We start from the raw sequence: 18,364 nt of genomic DNA, 5'->3' as shown, positions 1-18,364 counted from the left end.
ATTTCAGCTTAGTCTGTCAGAATATATCAGTGCATTGAAAATTATTTTTTTAAGTGATTGTTTTCAAATATGAATTTAGAAACATTAATTTCCCCCACCCCCACACTAACAACAATTCTAATAGTGAACTAAGAGGCAAGTCAGTTGTTATGTGAACTCTTAGGGTGGCCTGGGTTCCTGTTAAACATGAACAACAATATAGTTTATTAAATCAAATCCAGGAGAAGGTTTTGTACAGCACACATACTGAAGTCATGTATTTCAAGATCCTCTTATATGTGATAGTGAAGAAAAAGGAGGGAAAGCAAAATTAATCAATTGCCTAGGATCACACAATTTGGTAAAGTGGGGAAGCTGGGAGGAATCCCAGGTTTTCTGGTTTCACACAGTGCAATTCAGACACTAGATGTATATGCTTTGCTTCCCCTATACCCAATTTACAGCATCCCTCCTGTACTTGTTCACCACCCTGCTGGCATCAATGCAGCCTTCAGTCACATCACAGACCAAACTTTGTGGCCCTTGGGAAAATGTTTGTGAGTACCCACGTGTTAGCCCATCCATATCCAGACCTATCCATCTATCTTCAAGCCAATACATCAAACATATCCATCCTCACTCGGTCATCCATCATTTCATTTGTCCATCCCCTTTCCATCCATCCTATTAATCATTCATCCATCCATCTTTTTGCTCACCCATCCACCTTTTCACTCATTCATCCTTTCACTCCATACATCCATCCTTCCTCACTTTCACTCATTTATACTTACTTCCATCTTTCGCTCATTCATCCATGCATCTGTCCATCCACCCCTTCATTCATTCACCATCTCACTCATCCATCCTTACCTCCATCCTTTCATTCATTCATGCATGCGTCTATCCAGCCTCCTTCCATCCACTTGCTTCAGTCACCTTTCAATACTTTAGCGTTAATTATGAGCCTTTGTCTCCAGAGCTACAGACAGAAGAGGCCATCTAAAGCTTATCCCACTGTAGCTGCTAAATAGGGGGTATGACATCGCCCCTGGTTGACAAAGCAATGGTCACCGATAAAGGCAAAAGCTGAATTATGTGATTCTGTGGCTACAGAAATTCCCTCACAGATATGACTTTTCAACACTTGCTCCACAGGTTGGTTCAAGCTGATCAAAATAACACCACAAAACATAAATGCTGCATAGTTTTATTTTCATGATGCATAATTTAGATAGCTCTGCCACAAAATTTGATCATCCAGTGTCCTAGTGGCACTGACAATTCTATGTCAGGACCGGAGGCTCCGATTATGCTTTCTCTTTCTTTACTGACTTAAACAGCAGCCAATCAAATACAAGTAACAGAAAAAACTACACATCCCAAGATGCCTAACATCCTATCACATGGTCCAATCACAAGCCATGTCCTCTGCAATAAGTCCTTTGACCTTTGATGTCACTTCCTCTTTCTTAGCTGCTTCGCAGCAGATAAGTACACGATTTATTTCTCTCCGTTATTTTCATGTTTATTGAATGTTGATTGCTGTGATTATTTTGCTTTCAAGCGTCGCAATTCAGCGCACTTTTCATTTGTGTATTTAAGCGCTCGAGCGCTTTGGTATTCTGGCCTTTTGCCAGTTTTTGAAGCCCGTTTATTGTAGTGGATCGAGAGCGGAGCTGCATTCTGCAGTCTCCTTCTATTTCTCTTACACGCACGCGCGCGCGTCCCTACGAGCCGATCCACTTTCCCTTTTGGAATCGATCGGCTCGTAGACTTACAGCGCGTGTGTGCAGGGGCCCCCCAAGTCACCGCAATTAGTAGAATTGAAAATTCTTGACGCGATAGCTAGAATTTTTTTTATTTTAAAGCTGTGCAAAGTTGTCTGGGGGCTGCCATTAATATGATGAAACACACATTTAATAGTGACTTGGCTAATACATTTTGTTCAATAAAACAATTCAAACGTGTATGAGCGCACATTCACACACATCTGCACGCGTGCATGTTTTTGACGATTGATAATTAGACAGACACACAGAAAGGTAGGTAGATAAACTGATAGATAGATAGATAGATAGATAGATTACAGTATGTAGGGTTACAGGTGATAGGAACATGGTCACAGCAGTGATTTTGGCAAGCCTCTGTATAATACAGACAGAACAGGAGGACAGGTGTCTATGCTGCTGAGTTACACACTTTTCTACAGTCACCACTGGAAGAAATTAAGTAATTCACACGGCTTCTTCCCAGGTCCACTTCTTCACACTTAACAAGGATGGTTTCGGGGTTTTGTCCGTTGTGTTGGGACCGGAGGAGGAGGAGGGATGAAACTAAAGGAGATGCCTTAAAATGCGGGCTTCAGACCGTCATACACGTCACGCTGACCTTTTCTGATTGGCTGTTGGTGAAATACGATAAAACCATTACCAGCTCTGCCATGGAGAAGGATGGATACTCACAGAAACCACATACTCCCGAGGAAGGCCGTACTCACAGAGCCCAGACTACCAGCGAGAAAGCAACTCTCAGAGTGCCTAGAATACTAGAGAAGCACAGTGCTCAGGCAACCATATGGGCAGCATTACTAACAACGCCCACAACTCGAGGGCAGATGAGGACTCATAGCGCCTAGATACCAGGTGAAGCGCTTACCACAGCATCCAACCAGGGAGATAGTCGTTTTCACATCCCCCAGACAGCAGTATTGACACGTGAAAGATGAGTATCTTACTGTCACATAAAAAGACGAGTTCTCAACCTGACAGAATTTGAACATTCCCCACTCGCACATGCAAGATGGATGCCGCGTTCGCAAGAGGGTGAATAACATCGTCACAGTGAAAAATGAATATTTAATCTCACAACTCTCGCAAAGAGGCTTAATGGCTCCTTCTCACACTTGGAACATGAGTGTCGCACTCTGACACAGAAGATGAGTGTGTCACTCTCACACGGATAATGAATGACTCACACAGCATGAAAATCCTACTTTCACATACAACATGAGTATTCCACTCTCACACCGACCATGAATGACTTATTTCCACACAGAAGATGACTACCCCACTCTCACACAGATGTTGAATGCTTAACACACAGCATGATTGCTTTACTCTCACACAGATGACTGTCTCACTCTCACACAGATAACGAATGCCTCTCACACCGAGCATGAATGTCTTACTCTCAAACAGATGACTGTCTCACTCTCACACAGATGACGAATGCATCTCACACACAGCATGAAGGCCTTTCTCACCCAAAGGATGACTATCTCACTCTCACACAGATGATGAATAGCTCAAACCACATGAATGCCTTACTCACACACAGAAGATGGTTGTCTTACTCTCACACAGATGATGAATGCCTCGCACAGCATGAATGCCTTAGCCTCACACAGAAGATGGCTGTGTTACTCTCACACAGATGATGAATGCCTCGCACAGCATGAATGCCTTACTCTCACACAGAAGATGACTATCTCACTCCCAGAGACACGATAAATGTCTCTCACACAGCATGAAGGCCTTTCAACGAAGATAACTATTCCACTCTCAACAGATGATGAATGCCTCTCTCACCGAGCATGAATGACCTACTCTCACACAGAAGATGACTATCTCACTCTCACACAGAGCATGAATGACTTACTCTCACACAGAAGATGACTTTCTACTCTCACACAGATGATGAATGCATCACACACAGCATGAATGCCTTACTCTCACACAGAAGATTACTTTCTCACTCTAACATATATGATGTATGCCTCTCACACACAGTATGAAGGCCTTTCACAGAGATGACTATCTCCACTCTCGCACAGACGATGAATGCATCTCACACACAGCATGAAGGCCTTACTCACACAGAAGATAACTGTTTCAATCTCACACAGATGATGAATACCTCTCACACAGCATGAATGCCTTACTCTCACACAGAAAATGACTAACTCTCAGACTGATGATAAATGCCTCTCACACACCGCATGAATTCCTTACTCACACAGAGATGACTATCTGCTCTCACACAGATGATGAATGCCGCTCACACGGCACGAATGCCTTACTCTCACACTGAGGATGACTGTCTCACTCTTACATTGAAGAGGAACATCTCACTTTTACACAGATAATGATTGTCCTGCTCTCGTAGCTGATAAATGAATGTCTCAATCTCACAAAAATTGAATGTCACTCATGCACAATGGAGCATCAGTCTCCAGAGTCTCTCTCTCACGGAGTGAGCACGTGCCCTCACCTCATAGTCTGGGTTCGGGACCGGTGGGGGACGCTCCTTTGTGTCTGCAATGGAAGAGAAAAAGCTGTTAAGGAGAGGGTAACGTGTCCTGGCACAATTTAGGGGACAGCAGTGTAAGGCCAAGCGAAGGCGAATTGTTGCAACATGGGAGACAATAGATGGTCTTGTCAAAGAAATGGTGGTCCCGTAGGATTGTGGGAGTCAAGATGCACATGGGCGAGAATCAACGGCTATAGCATAAACAATGGTAGCCAGTGGGTTTGAGACTAGATGCATATTCCAGGTGAGACTTGATAGTGGCCCGAGGGCTATTTGAGAAAGGGGTTTGTACTGTCTAGAATTGTGGGCATGCTAGTTATGCTAGACTGCATGGGCCTGTGAAAGGGAAAGTGTAACCGGTCAGAATCAGAGGTGAGCAAGACAGCAAACTCTTAGGGAGAGCCGAGACAGGCAGCTTTATTCTTGCTTGTACTATTGTTTGAAATGAATCTATATTTGAGGAGTGTATGCTCTACAATAACATTACTACCTGCCAATTTGTTTGTAAAAATAAAAAAATGCAAAATTAACAACGTATAGTTACTTACTTATATTTCAGTTTTGTTCTGGGCCCTGGAGTAAGGCACTTAGAAATAGTGGTTGAAAATCATCCATTGTGCACATTTGCTAATCATTGAAATCCCTCTACTATAATTCTTCTTGACTTGATCATGCCACGAGATAAGAGGTTATTGACTGAAACCAGACAAAGTCTCCTGAAGTGAACACTCCAAAGCTCATCCACCCTATCAACCTAACCACCATCTAATACACAAGAGAAAGATTTACCATTAAACAGTAACAGACATATCAACAGAGAGCGTGAAGGATAATACTAGCATCTTTTTGGGACATAACACATTCCTTCGACAAAAATAAACAACTCCACCTCAGGACTATATCACTGAAAGCAAGTTTGAGGAATAAAAACAAATACAATATCTTTAATCTTATGATGAATACAGAAATGGACAAAATATTCATCACATAAACATGGTGTGTAAAGGACATATCAGAGAACACTTCATGAATCTTTCCATTCGGGTACAGAACTGATACCCACAACACACCAGGAAAGAAAGGTGTTGAAGGCCTCATTCTTGCCTGGACTTCATTTTGATTATGCAACAGAACTAACATGATGCATATCCCCTCCTTCTCATTGATATAATATAACATAAAACCAGGTGTTCCACAAGGATGTATATCTTTAACATTTATATGAAACCATCACCAGAGCTAATTAACAACTTTGAACGTACTCACTACAATTATGTAGATGGCACACAGATAGTTTCAAAATTGGAAAACTTTAAGGACATAGGGAAATCAAAACGTGCATGACATGCAATCACCTCAACTAAATGCTTCAAAGATAGAAATGCTGTTTGAAAACCTGTGATGAAAAGAAAAGCTGAAATCCTTTATACTTGTGGCTGGAAAAACGGTGACAACCACCAAAAATAGCAAAGAAGGTATTACACCTTGGAATTGTCAAGGACGCTGCAGTTTCCATGAATGCTCAAGTGGACAAAGTGTCTAAATTCAACCTATACACCATCAAAACACTTCAACACATCTTTAAACATCTTGGTTTTCCTTAAAAATTTAAGCAATAACATCACTCATCCTCTCAAAGTTGGATTATGCTAAAGGACTTTACCAATTCATCCCAATCTCATCCATGAGAAGGCTGCAGAGAATTCAGATACCGGCAAAAAAAACTACTTTCATATGTTAAGATATGACTCCTGAATTTCTCATGCCCTGAGCAGTCCTAAGAACATCTTCAAGCTCCTATTATGCATCATACTGTGATAAAATGTGAAGGTCCTAAATTCTTGATGCCAAAACTTGCCAAATACCTCCGAATTGAGTTAGCTCAGGTCTAACAGATATCCATACAGGCTGCCAATGGTTATGTTATGTTACAAACTACTTATGAGGTGCACAATCACCAAAGGTCCTGAGGTGCTGTAGAGGATAAGATTGTCAGAAGGAACAGAGAAGAATGCTAAACACTGCACTAAAGTCAATAAGCATGACTAAAAAACATCTCTTAGGTAGCCATCTGACCTTGAACAAAGATTTCATATGGCGCAACAAACAGGGAAAGCATTCTGAAGTTTTCCAGCAGAAATTGTGAAGCTCCAACTGATGATCCCCTGCTTACTGAATCCTGGTACACTCAATAGGTTGGATGAGGATGAACAAATTGTCTATCTCAGGCAATATATTTTAGTGTGCCTCGATGATCACTTGTTAATGCCCTATGTTAGTCAGTCAGTCCCTCAGTCAATATTCTTTATTCAGGTTAAAATGAGCCATAGAAGATTTAAAATATAAATTCACATTTTCATAATTCAATCAAAATATTACAAATTCAGAACAATAAAATAAATACATTAAGATATGCATACAAAACTTCAAACAAGTATGTGATACTAATTAAACGTTTCTCATAGCACTATTCCTAATTAGAAAGACAGATCAATCAGTAAAGTAGGAATTTATAGTACATAATAAAAACTTGTACAATACTTCCTCCGATAGTTCGCATTGCTCCAGGATCATGAGTCCTAACATCTCCTAATTACAATAGCGCTTCTTAAAAAGTTTAAATTAGCATAACAAATAGCTGGAGTACCAAGTAGTAAAAATACCATCGCCAGCTTATAATGTCCAATATTCGTTTGACGTAAAATAGAGACCAAATAGGAAGAACGTGGGATGGAGATAAAGTGCAAAACAACACAAAATGACATGTATTTTGAATGGAGACATTATCACAAGAACAAGGGGGCGAATTCCTCGCAAATGTGCTCTTCTGAGGAAAAGCTACCATAAAGTACATCATGCTCAGTCTTAATTGAGACAAGTAGAATCGATAAGTGAAATTGATAATAAAATTCAAGCAAGGTTCCAACCCAGGAGATGTGCAAATAGCAGAGTGCCTAATTATTGCTCTCAAAGAAACAACATGTTCTGCCCTCATGCCCTATGTATCCCGCTGCTTGCTGGGAAGCCAATGCAATTTCTGCACTTGCGGACTGGCATTGACAAAAAGTTGTGCGCCCGAAAGCAGGCACGTGGCTGTATCTTATACTATTGGCAATTTTTGTAGTAGAATTTGCGGAAGCTCCATATACAGGGAACTGACATAATCTAGGTGGGGGCTTGCAAAAGCCATGATTAGCATATGTTTTATGTCAGACGACAAGAAAGGACGTCAATTTCTGAACCATTAAGGATTTTGGGGCCTAATCACAAACCGCATTTCCTACAGTATTGCTAATAACTAGCTGCAAAATGATATTCACTTATATAGGTGCAGAGGTCTATGCCTCAACCTCTCCTGCCTTTTTATTTGTGGAGCTCTGCCCACACTGCGAAGATCTCTGCACACATATGTATATTTCTTAATAGCAGGGATTGGTGGTGCCCGGTGCAGCAATTTTATTTGGTGCCTCCTCCCCATGATCTCCTCCGGATTCCCTCACTACCATGTGGCAAAAGTGCCCCTCTTCTCTCTACAGCTCCTCTCTCACATCATTTGTTTGAAAGCTCTTGTAAAGGCTAGCTTTACAAATCCACTCAGCTATCCGCTTAAAATACAGATCTGCTCTTTGCAGCAGGCATATTAACCTCTGCGCAATTTTATGCCACTGAGCAAAACTCTGATCTCTCTCTAGTGGTAACATTAATCACAAGAGTTATCTTGACATTTTAATTGCTGCCGGAAAGTTGGTCAAACAAGGAATTTTCAGTAGGTGCTTCTAAATCATAAGTTATTGGTAAACACAGTGCTCCAATGAGGTCAGTGCCCCTCTAGGCCAGCACTCAGTGCAGCTGCACCGTTGCACCCGTTGCACCAATCTAAAGCCAGCCTTCTAATTAGTAAATGTAGGAGGGTAGACACTGGAATATTGGGAATATTTATGCATGAATAAAAAGGGTTAAGGGAGATCTATGGAGGAGTTTAGGGACGCCTAAGGAAGGCTTTAGGGAGGGACATGCATCCACCCACAAAAAGTCAGCCCATTTCTATTCACAAACTGTACTTCTATAGTTACTAAAGCCAAAAAAGACCCAAAACAGTAGCCGTAAGTCTAACTCCACACATGGCCAACCACTCGTACTACAATAACCTGCCATAGTAAATAAAGGAGGTATGGATTTAAAATAAAATCTTATAGGAATTAATTTAAATGAAATGAACATTTTTTAATCTATTTAAAAATATAAATACACTTCATTTAATGTTAAAAAAGTATCTATTACTAAAACATTTATTACTTTATTTTAAATGTTTAATAACCTTTTTAAATTAAAAAAAATAATTTAACATAAACAAATTACTTTTAATTAATTTGATACATCACCTTTGTAGTTTAATACCATAAACTATACATATTATATATCTTAAGTGCAATTTTATTTCTTAATTCAGACTTTAGAAACAGGCAGTAAAGTTTACTCAGGCCAACTTTCCTGCCTGGGTCTGGTTTGATAGAGTAGATATTTGACCAACATAAATGTAGGCAGCTTCCTCTACGCCCCAAAATATGTCAAGGTCAAGCAGTTAGAAAAGTAACTTAGTCTAATTCAGAAGAATGTGGGATGAAATATTAGAATTTAAAACTGGTTGACATTGTTGTGGAGAGATGTTTATGTATGGTCAATATTTTTGCTGAAGATATTTTTGAGTCCTGAGTTTGGGCTTTATTTAGAGTTGCCTGACCAAGCTGCCAAACCTGTATGGTAGAGGAGGTCCATCATCACTGGTCCAGTTGTGGCTTGATCATGCTCTATGGGGCTGTCCACTAATTTGGCAGGGATTGTTTTTCTGAAAAGGAGGGAGCACTATTCACAAACAAAAGATGAGCCCGCCCTGCTGTTAATTGTTTTTTGTTTTTAAAATCAAACCTCCAATCCAGGACTTTGGGCCTGATTTAGATCCTGGCAAAGGGGAATACTCCATCACAAACGTGACGGCTATCCCATCCGCCTTATTACAATACAATTAGGTCCTGTGGGGATCGTAATATGGCGGAGGGGATATTTGTCACGTTTGTGGTGGACTAACCTATCTGCCAGTTTCTAAATCAGGCCCTTTGACTTTAAAAATGAAAAAGTAAACTAAACCTCTGAACAAAAGTACTGGGAGATTTGTTTTCCTTCAAGACTGCTGTGTCCTGCATAGTGCAAGAAAAGAAGGAAGATAGTGGGGGGGGGGGGCAATCTCTAGTCTTCCCCATGGAGGCATCAGTGGTAGTGACTATATAAGGAAAATAGCAGTTCCCCTACTTCGAATTGAGGTGAGGAAATCAAGATGTGGGCCTAGAGGATATCTGATAATTTGTGGTGGTGCTCCATGGTCACCCAATCCTGAATGAGGCCATATGTTTTCACATGGACTCACATAATATGCTAGGCATTACACATACTGAGGTGAATTTCTGATAAAGGGGATGTAGCGAGAATAATTAAGTCCAGGTGTATATGTTTGTGCCTCAATGCCTAATAAAGACATAGGTGGAGATTTCACAGATTAATGGTGGCACTCGTATGGTGTGGCTGCTCAAAAGATGATGCTTTCACCTACCTTTCGTCCTCCGTGCAGGTGCAGCTCCAGTACCTGGATTTCGCTTTCTGCCTTTGGCCCAGAAATATACCAGGATAACCACTCCAGCAGTGACCAAGAGGTCACCCACCACAATGCCAGCCACGGTCCAGAAGTCCATGTCGATGCAACGCTCACACACTAGAGAAGAATAGGAGTTGAGAAAAGATAAAATAATCACATGTACAAGAGTTACAACTCCATATCGATAATATCACATTCTGCAACTGGAGAGACCAACTTTATTCTGTATCGAGTCAGTCTCTCATAACTCTATGCTCTGTTACACCAACAGGGTTTCTAGTTCTACCTCATCTTTTTTTCAGATCAATTATCTGGCAAGCGGTCTTAACCATTAATCTGTTCCCCATCTTCAATTCTAGGTCTTCATATAATTGGTCTTTATGTAGACTGTGGTACTTGGTTGACCACTGTTGTTCCTCCTCTGATTCTGATTCTAGGTGTATCATACCCTTCAAGTAGAGCCTCTGGGACTTAAGCCTTCATTATGAACTTGGCGGTTGAAACCGCCATGCCGGTGGCGGTGGCATGGCGGTCTTGACCTCCAGATAATGTACACAGTGGGGACCGCCACTAGCGGCCCTCCACCACCGGCAGGCTACCGCCGACAGGCAGACTGAGGATGGCGGAATTCTTAATCCGACAGGGCAGCACTGCAAGCAGCGATGCCCTCCGGATAAAGAACCTTTGTTCTGCCAGCCATTCCCTGGTGGTTTCAACAGCCAGGGAAAAGCTGGCGGAAGGGGTGCTTCGGGGCCCCCCTGGGGACTCCTGCACTGCCCATGCACTTTGCATGGGCAGTGCAGGGGCCCCTGTGCAGAGACCCGTCGCGCAGGTCACTGCCCGATTTACAGGCAGTGATCTGCGCGACAGGTGCTACTGCACCCGTCGCACTGCGGCATTGATGATGGCTCCATGTGGAGCCGTTGGCTATGTCACGGGCTGGCGGAAACACTGTTTCCACCCATCGGCCCAGTGGAATGATGTTTATACGGCTGTGGGCTGGCGGTCTATGTTAAGACCGCCAGCATGAACACGGCGGGGAATCCCGCCGTGTTCATAATGACCCCCTTAGTTCTGGCATGCACAGTTTGTTTTCTGTCAATGCTTTTAATAGAGTAACCAATACTTGATCTTGCAGGCTACTGTCCGTTTTTGCTTGTACATTTCTGAAGCTCTTGACAATTAGGAATAGTCTTTAGCACATTATTGTGGCACCATAGATTCTTAGATATTTTGTGTTTAAAGTCCCACCCTTTCCTTATGGATACATTTCCTTCTCTGGTTTTCATTCCCCTTTACCATTATTCTTTAGGTGGAATCTGAGGCCCTTGGCCTTTCTTTCCAAATCTTTTTCTGTGTCTCTTGTTCTAGGTTCACCTTATACTTAGCCATCTGGTATTTTCTCAGGTGTTTGGCCTTACCCATTTCCGTGTCTGCTCTTGCAGTTGTGCCTGCGGAAACAGCCTTTAGGACTTTCTATCAACCCTATAAACCATTTGTGGTACAATGTCTCTCTTAAACTTGTGCCCATGGAGCACTTAGGCTGCTTCTGATTGTAGGAACCATTATTTGTGTTCATTAGGTTTGGTGTCTGGTGTTAAGCCCTGCTAACGTATGTCCATTTCCTTCAGATTCTGGGCCCTCCTTTCCTTTGACCATCAGAAATAGTGACACTCACTTGGTCTCCCTAGTCACTCTCTGCCTCTAGTACTTGGGCCCAGTATCCATAGCCATTGGGCAGAGTATTGTGTTTGTGTTTTTGCCCTCATACTAACATCAATGTCTCTCATTTATCCTTCTTACTCTTGGTCCTCATGTCCTGCCACGCAATCTTGACCTTCCTAAATTCCCCTTGTCTCTGGTTCTAGCTGTGTCTTATCCCTATTATTCAAGTAGAGTTTCATATGCTATCACTTACCCCTATAGACTCTTCCTTGCCTCTAGTACCAGAATGTATTTAGAATGGTTCCACGTGCTCCTGTACATTCATGTAGAGTAACCTATTGTAAACTCTGCACAATCAATCCTCCGTTGTCCCTAGTTCGAGTTGAGTGCAAATGTAAGCTTCAGATGGAATCTTGTATTCTATTGCTTGTGCCTGTGGAATCTCTTTTTCAGGGTTCCCTTTACTATAAATCTCTGGTTAGAGTTTCCCAGACTAGGATTACGGTTGGGTAGGGGTTAAAGATAGGGTTTGAGTAAGGGCTACTGTTAGGGATAGGAGTCAGGTTGAAATTAGGGATAAGATTATGAAATAAGGTGTATGGTTAAAAGGCTGGGGTTAGAATGAGGCATAGGGATTGGAGTTAGGATTTACAGTCATGGGAACACACAGTGAAGTTGGGGTGAGGGACAGGTTTAGGTGGTTCTGGTTGTCTTTAAGATTTAGTTAAGGTTAAGCGTTTGAGCTAGGTTTAGGGCTAGAGATTAGGGTTAGGAGTTTGAGTAGCAGTTGACCTTAGAGTTAGGGTTTAGAATTAAGGTTTGAGATTGGGTTATGGACAGGATTAGGAATTGTGGCAGGGTTCAGAGTTAGGGATTATGGTTGATATTTTAGAGTTACCGGGGTAGGGCTAAATTTGGGCTCATTGGCAATGTAAACATGATTATGGAATGTTTAGGTTTCTTGTTAGTAAGGGTTAGGGTCTGGAATAGTTATGGCTAGGCTAAGGCAGCAGTGATATTATAATTATGTGAGAGTACAATTGATATAAGGTCAGTATTGATAAGGCGGCGCATGACAATTTGAATGTGACTATGCAAATGTTAATGAGGTAGAAGATGAGTCAAAACAGATGTCTTTATTTGGGTTCTAAATTCCTTTACCCTTACCTTGAGGTACACTCTCGTTCCCCATTTCTTGCCCTTTAAAAAGCATCTCTTATCTTTGGCTCTAGATACTTCTCACCATTAGCCTTCAGGAAATATATCCTGTGTTTTCACTTGCCTACCAGATCTTCCTTGTCTGTTCGTTGAAGCTCTTACAAGTTGATCTGCACTGCTCCATAACCATCTTGTACACAGGCCAGACTACAACCAACACCTTTATTACCATGGGCTCTGCAAGAGCACACAGGAACCAAATGGACATCGGAGCACTACGCAATCCCAACACAGGCATGAAGTGATTTCTAAGTGCTATGAGACTGTACAATACAATAAGTATTCGGGCGGCATCTCCTATGATTTGTGTTGCTCCCAAAGACTGTTTCATATGACAAGATCTAATTGATTCTTAACATTAGCCTTCAGGAAGCATCTCCTTACCCCTCTTTCATCTCCTGTTAGCAGATAAACTCTTTTCTCTGGTCATTCCTAATGTTAGCCACCAGGAAGCATCTCCTATGCTATCTCTTACTACCATGGACCGTCTCTTGTTCTAGTTTATTTTTAGCGTTAGCTGTCAGGTAAATTTGTCCACGCTCGGTGTGCCTTGCCATCAGGCTTCGGGGTAGCGTATCCTAGACATTCTCCTCCCTCCCTTTTCATTGGTTCTGGGTGCTTCTTACCCTTGGCTTTCAGGTAGAGTCGATAACTTTTTCTCCCTTCCACACAGAGGTACTCTCCATTGTTCTTCTCTTCGTACTTTTCAAGTTCGTATTCCCCCGTCTCATCGTTTCGCTTTGGCGTTGGTGGGCTATTTCCATCTTTCTTCTCGACGATGCTGCCTGTGCCAGGACAGCTAATAAACACGGAGGATCCTGAGATGCGCACACCGACTTCTGGATCGGCCGTGATGTGGATAAGAAAATAAAATATGGGGACAGAGGCAGGAGGGGTGGAAGAGAGAAGGTAGAGCCAAAAGAGGAAAGGAGAGAGGCAATGGAAGCGAGAAGAGAGAGGGGTCAATCAAAGAGTTGTCGAAAGACAAGAAATAAAGCACCGATCGTCAGAAATACATGTACAACAATACTCTTGTGGATAAAAAACAGTCTTTTATAAACAGAAAAGGTTGGCTATGAGGGAAATCAGTGATTTCAGGTAGTGCTCTTGAAACACCTTTCTCTCCTAGAGGCGCTAGGCTGTCGACATCTCTCGATAAGTGTCTACAACTTCATCCGCCCGACGGAATAAAAACACATTATATGTACTTTAGTGGTGCAGCAATGCCATAGGAATGGCCGATTTTGTGCTGTACAAATGCATCTTTCTGGGGCAAAGGAACAATCTCTTTCAAACGGAATACAGAAGGCATTTGGGCAGAGTCTACTCTCGTATGTGTTGCAGAATGGCATTCAAACATTAACATACCCCTTGCCTTACCATGATGCTTCTCTGATCTAAATAGCAGAGGGGATGATATGGGGTGTGTTTACCTTCAACCAAAGGCCAAAGGGAGTTCTCTCTTCTGCTCAAGTCTACTGGGAATCCCCCAGTGGCTAAATGTTCTAGGGAAATTTCCATAGTGATGTACATTGGCTTCTAAGTGGCTCCATGTGCCAGGACGCCTTTTCGATAATTGTGCGCTCCTCTAAAATTGTTTGTTGTAATATAATGATAATGTGTGAATTAATCTTCAGCAACTTCTGGCATTCTGAGAGTTTTGAGCACACACATACAAAGAGGTGCATCCACAAGTCCCAGAATGCAGCGCGCCGGTGGCTAGGAAACCAGGATTGCCCACCGCTCCATTTCCCGAAATGCTTCCTTTCCTCATTCCTAGATGCTCTTCCCATCTCTCCGGCAGGATGTGTGAACTCCAGCTCGATACAGAAAGATATTAGTGCAGTGGGGTGACAGGGTGCAATGCTTAATGCAGAAAGGAGAATGGCGCCCTGGAGCATGACTGAGTAATAAAAATAACCACAGTTGGGCTTTACAACGCCCCTCACACTATTAGGCCATTGTATCACCGCGCCTGCTGCGTTAATAGCTGAACTGTAGCACAAACGTCAGAAAAAAACAAAAAACTGTCTAAAAAAGAACATAAAATTGAAACCCTGTAAAGAGTCTTCATGTGTGTGCCTGCAGGGAGAGATGTGGTAAATATATCCACTGAAGAGATTCGCTCTACCTCTCCTATTTCTCTGGACGATTTTATGTATAATTATATCCATTTCAAAGGCCATTAGTAAGATAAAAGGGGACTCTCTCAGGGGGTATAGATTTCAATAGTGCAGCAGGTGCAGTGGCACCGGGGACACGGGATACTAGTTGCGCGCTGAATTACATCTCTGGCTCGTTCTTACTACCCACTCAGTGGCTAATGTGGCTCATTTTCACTGCAATGATACATTTGACTTACCTCCTACAGCACTGGTCTCCTTTGAATTTAGAAAAACTCTGGTTGCTTTCTCCACACCTTTGAAAAGACTAATGGTCGATTTTTCTGCGTGCTGATATGCTGATATTTTCTGAGTTTGGATAATTTAATCGAATCACTCAGACGTAAAATATTGCTATTTGGAAAATAAAGGCTTGCGTCTTACCTTCTGTCGCAGCCGAGACCCAAACTACAATAAAATAGAAAAAACAATGAATCAAATAAACATAATTGACCTTTAATTCGCTAATACCGATGTTCCGTGCAGTGTTGATAGTGAAGGGCAGAATGGAGACTGAGTATATCACAGAATACGCTACTGCCCTCCCTGCCACGTCTTCTGAGGCGAGCCCCCAGTAATCACAGACTCTATTCTTAACATGGACACATCCTAAAACATCCACTCCGGACTCAGGAGGCACACTAGAACCACTCTTGCTCTCAAATGCAAAAGCATCTATTGCAATACCAAACAATATACACATGTGTTTTACACCAATTCCTAAAAACGTGCATTCCAACAGGCCCATGCCTCAACCAGATGTGATAAAATGCTTGCTATAGTGTTTTTGGTGTAAAGAGTCTTGGTTATCTCCACTTCCAGGCCCTTCCTCCTTTTCTTCATGTTTCAGTCACTTCCCATCACGACCTTCTTCAGGTACCTGGTGCAGCTTAAATTGTAAGAGCTCGCGGGCGAATCAAGTAGGCACAATACTTTTTGTAAATCTGGCCCTCCGCCTAGATTCCATCCTTAGGGATGATGGAATCCAATAAGCTCAATAATTAAATGTGCTGGACGTGCGACGAGACTTGAAACAATGAGGTGCATCACCACCCTGTCAGAAGGTCAGACATCACCTGCAATGCTATGTGCACCCGCTGATTCTCGATCAAAAGCAATCTGAGATGCACTGATGCTAAAAGCAAATGAGAAAATTGAAGACTTTGCAGGCTGGTGTCACCTTTTATTAGTGAAAAACCTGATGCAGTGCAAGGGGGTCCTGTTGTGGCTTTTCAAAAGCCCTAAAATAACATTAAAGAGGGAACGTGATGACAGAAGCCCATGTGTGTATGAGGGGTCCATGGATGATCTCAGACGCACTGCTGTAAATGTTTCACGGGCATTCAAATGGCAATATCATGATATATAAAGTTCTCATATGAAATGAGAGTACTTTATTGTGATGCTCCACATTCTTGTGCAATGAGATCTAAGTGGGCATGTCATGATATTTTTTGGTCTGGTCTCAGAGGATCCAATCATGATTTTCCAAGTACTTCTCTGAAATGCTTAACATATGAGATATTCCAAAGTCTTGTGGAATATAAAGTCATATCCTGATATTCCCAGTTTCTATGTCACCTCAGTGGGCCACACCATGATGCTGGCCCTTTGTTCAGGCCTTCCAACTCACGTTACAGACACACGGTTTACACGGCCACAGGGTTAAGAAGCACAAGCATGCAGTAAGCTGAGTACCCCGGAACATAAGGGCAGAAAAGGGTGTCCAAAGCCCAATTCGCTGTGGAAATGCCTCTCACCAAGGCCACACCGCCTCACCCCTAGGGTGTAGGGTCCCATGCTAAAAAACAGAGATTGGCAGGTCTATATGTTCTGATGCTTGGGCACATATGTGATCTCCGAGAGTTCTGTTGTGTTGAGTCAAGGGAGCAAAGTGGAGGAGAAACAAGAGAAGGGAATGAGGCAGGGACATCATAAAGATTTTGGGGCCCTGGGCCACATGTATTTTGAGGACCCTTGTTCAGAACAGCTTTGAATTTATGATCCAATTTCAGCTCTTTCTTGCCCTCTTTGGCCAGGTTACCGACAGTGACCAGGCACACCGATTCAAATTATAAATGTGTGTACGTCTAATTTTCAGGGATAGTGTGTTTCCAATATTGTACCACAGCAGCAGCTCACTAACATTAGTACAGAAAATCTCTGTGACACCATCCCATTTCTCATATGTGCGGTTCTGTTTTGATCTAAAAGAAACTTTTTTTCATGGATGCTGCATGAAACATATTTAACAATTCTCTGCAAAATGTCCTTACTAGACTCCCACACATCACCCACATTGAAAAAACAGCTCTCACACACATTGTTCTCCTTAATTCTATGTTTAAGATTAATGGAAGTATTTTGTCTGATTTCCCTAATTGTTATATTTCTGAAGGAATCATATTTGGTGCTCATTCAATGACTTACAAGGGAAGCGACCCCACAGACCTAGTAGTAATTGTTGTGAGAGCAAAGACATTACTAGATTTTGAGTACATTTTAAACAGCCTGGATGGGCAACTAGAACGGGAGAGGGAGACGTTTTAGTGATAAATGGGTGGATTAATTGGCCAAGGGCTACTTATCTGTGGGAAAATTAAAAAAGAGTGGGCTAGGATAATAGTCTAAAATTGTGACATTAATTTACCCCATGATCCACTTTTATAAATCTTCCAGCTTTGCTGTCAACCTGTCACAGTCCCTTTGCAGCATTTCAATCTGTAGAGTCCTGCATCAAGGATCCCCTAAATGTTCCCATGTAATAATTTCAACACTGCCACGACACAGTATACATAAAATAACATCAATATTTAGGGGATTATATAGCAACAGACAACATCGAGGCAGCTTCATTTGGTTTTTAAAACATATCAAATATATATATAGGGGGTACTCACCAGCAGACACAACTCCGAGGAAAGTGCGAAGGAGCGCGATCTTCATGGTTGGGACCTTCAACGGTGCTCGCCTCTCCCTTTAAGTTTTCTTTTTGTCCCTTCCTATGTAATCTTTTGATCTTCCAGTTTTTTAGAAGAAATCGCTTTTTTATTTTAGTGTGTTAAAAGACGCCATCCCCTTGATGTCCCTAATTTATAGAGCCATTGCTTTGTCACTGGCCTCCGTACAAAAATAAAAACAGTACCCTTAAAAATGCAATAGGTTCTTGGAGCCTGTGGGCGCTGCTGTGTGCACACACAGGCCCAGCAGCTCCAGGAAGTGGTTAGGTGACGCTCAGATCTGTTAGAGAAGGAAGGTGCTGGGACTCAAATACTGAGAAGAAAGAGTCTTCATGGGGGGGAGGGAAAGCGGGCTGTTTTATCAAGTTGCCACAGTAAGCCAGTTAGCATGGGGCTACCAGCATTCGCCTGTACACAAGGCA

The 18,364-nt window shown here is 42.2% G+C and overlaps 1 protein-coding gene across 1 annotated transcript; it reads right to left on the bottom strand.

Moving 5' to 3' along the window:
- Nucleotides 1–1,174: 1,174 nt before the first annotated feature.
- CD3E (CD3 epsilon subunit of T-cell receptor complex) lies at nucleotides 1,175–18,224 on the bottom strand. Its single transcript, XM_069224737.1, has 6 exons — nucleotides 17,883–18,224; nucleotides 15,367–15,390; nucleotides 13,447–13,659; nucleotides 9,896–10,054; nucleotides 4,252–4,295; nucleotides 1,175–2,383 (listed from the first exon to the last, which is right to left on the bottom strand). Exons 1-6 carry the CDS (start codon nucleotides 17,926–17,928, stop codon nucleotides 2,330–2,332), a joined length of 540 nt encoding a protein of 179 aa, XP_069080838.1. The 5' UTR covers nucleotides 17,929–18,224; the 3' UTR covers nucleotides 1,175–2,329.
- Between the last annotated feature and the right edge of the window lie 140 nt (nucleotides 18,225–18,364).

Source organism: Pleurodeles waltl, chromosome 3_1 (genome assembly GCF_031143425.1).
Source record: "Pleurodeles waltl isolate 20211129_DDA chromosome 3_1, aPleWal1.hap1.20221129, whole genome shotgun sequence".
Taxonomy (NCBI): domain Eukaryota; kingdom Metazoa; phylum Chordata; class Amphibia; order Caudata; family Salamandridae; genus Pleurodeles; species Pleurodeles waltl.
Note: the sequence above shows the minus strand (reverse complement) of the source record. Positions and strands in the feature narration are given on the sequence as shown.

Bases quoted from the DNA above. Each gene is read 5' to 3' on its own strand.
- CD3E (XM_069224737.1), bottom strand. From the start codon at position 17,928: ATGAAGATCGCGCTCCTTCGCACTTTCCTCGGAGTTGTGTCTGCTG. The intron at 15,391-17,882 runs GTGAGTACCCCC...ATTTTATTGTAG, and splicing joins CCTCGGAGTTGTGTCTGCTG to TTTGGGTCTCGGCTGCGACA. The intron at 4,296-9,895 runs GTAGGTGAAAGC...CTTCCATTGCAG, and splicing joins ACCTGCACGGAGGACGAAAG to ACACAAAGGAGCGTCCCCCA.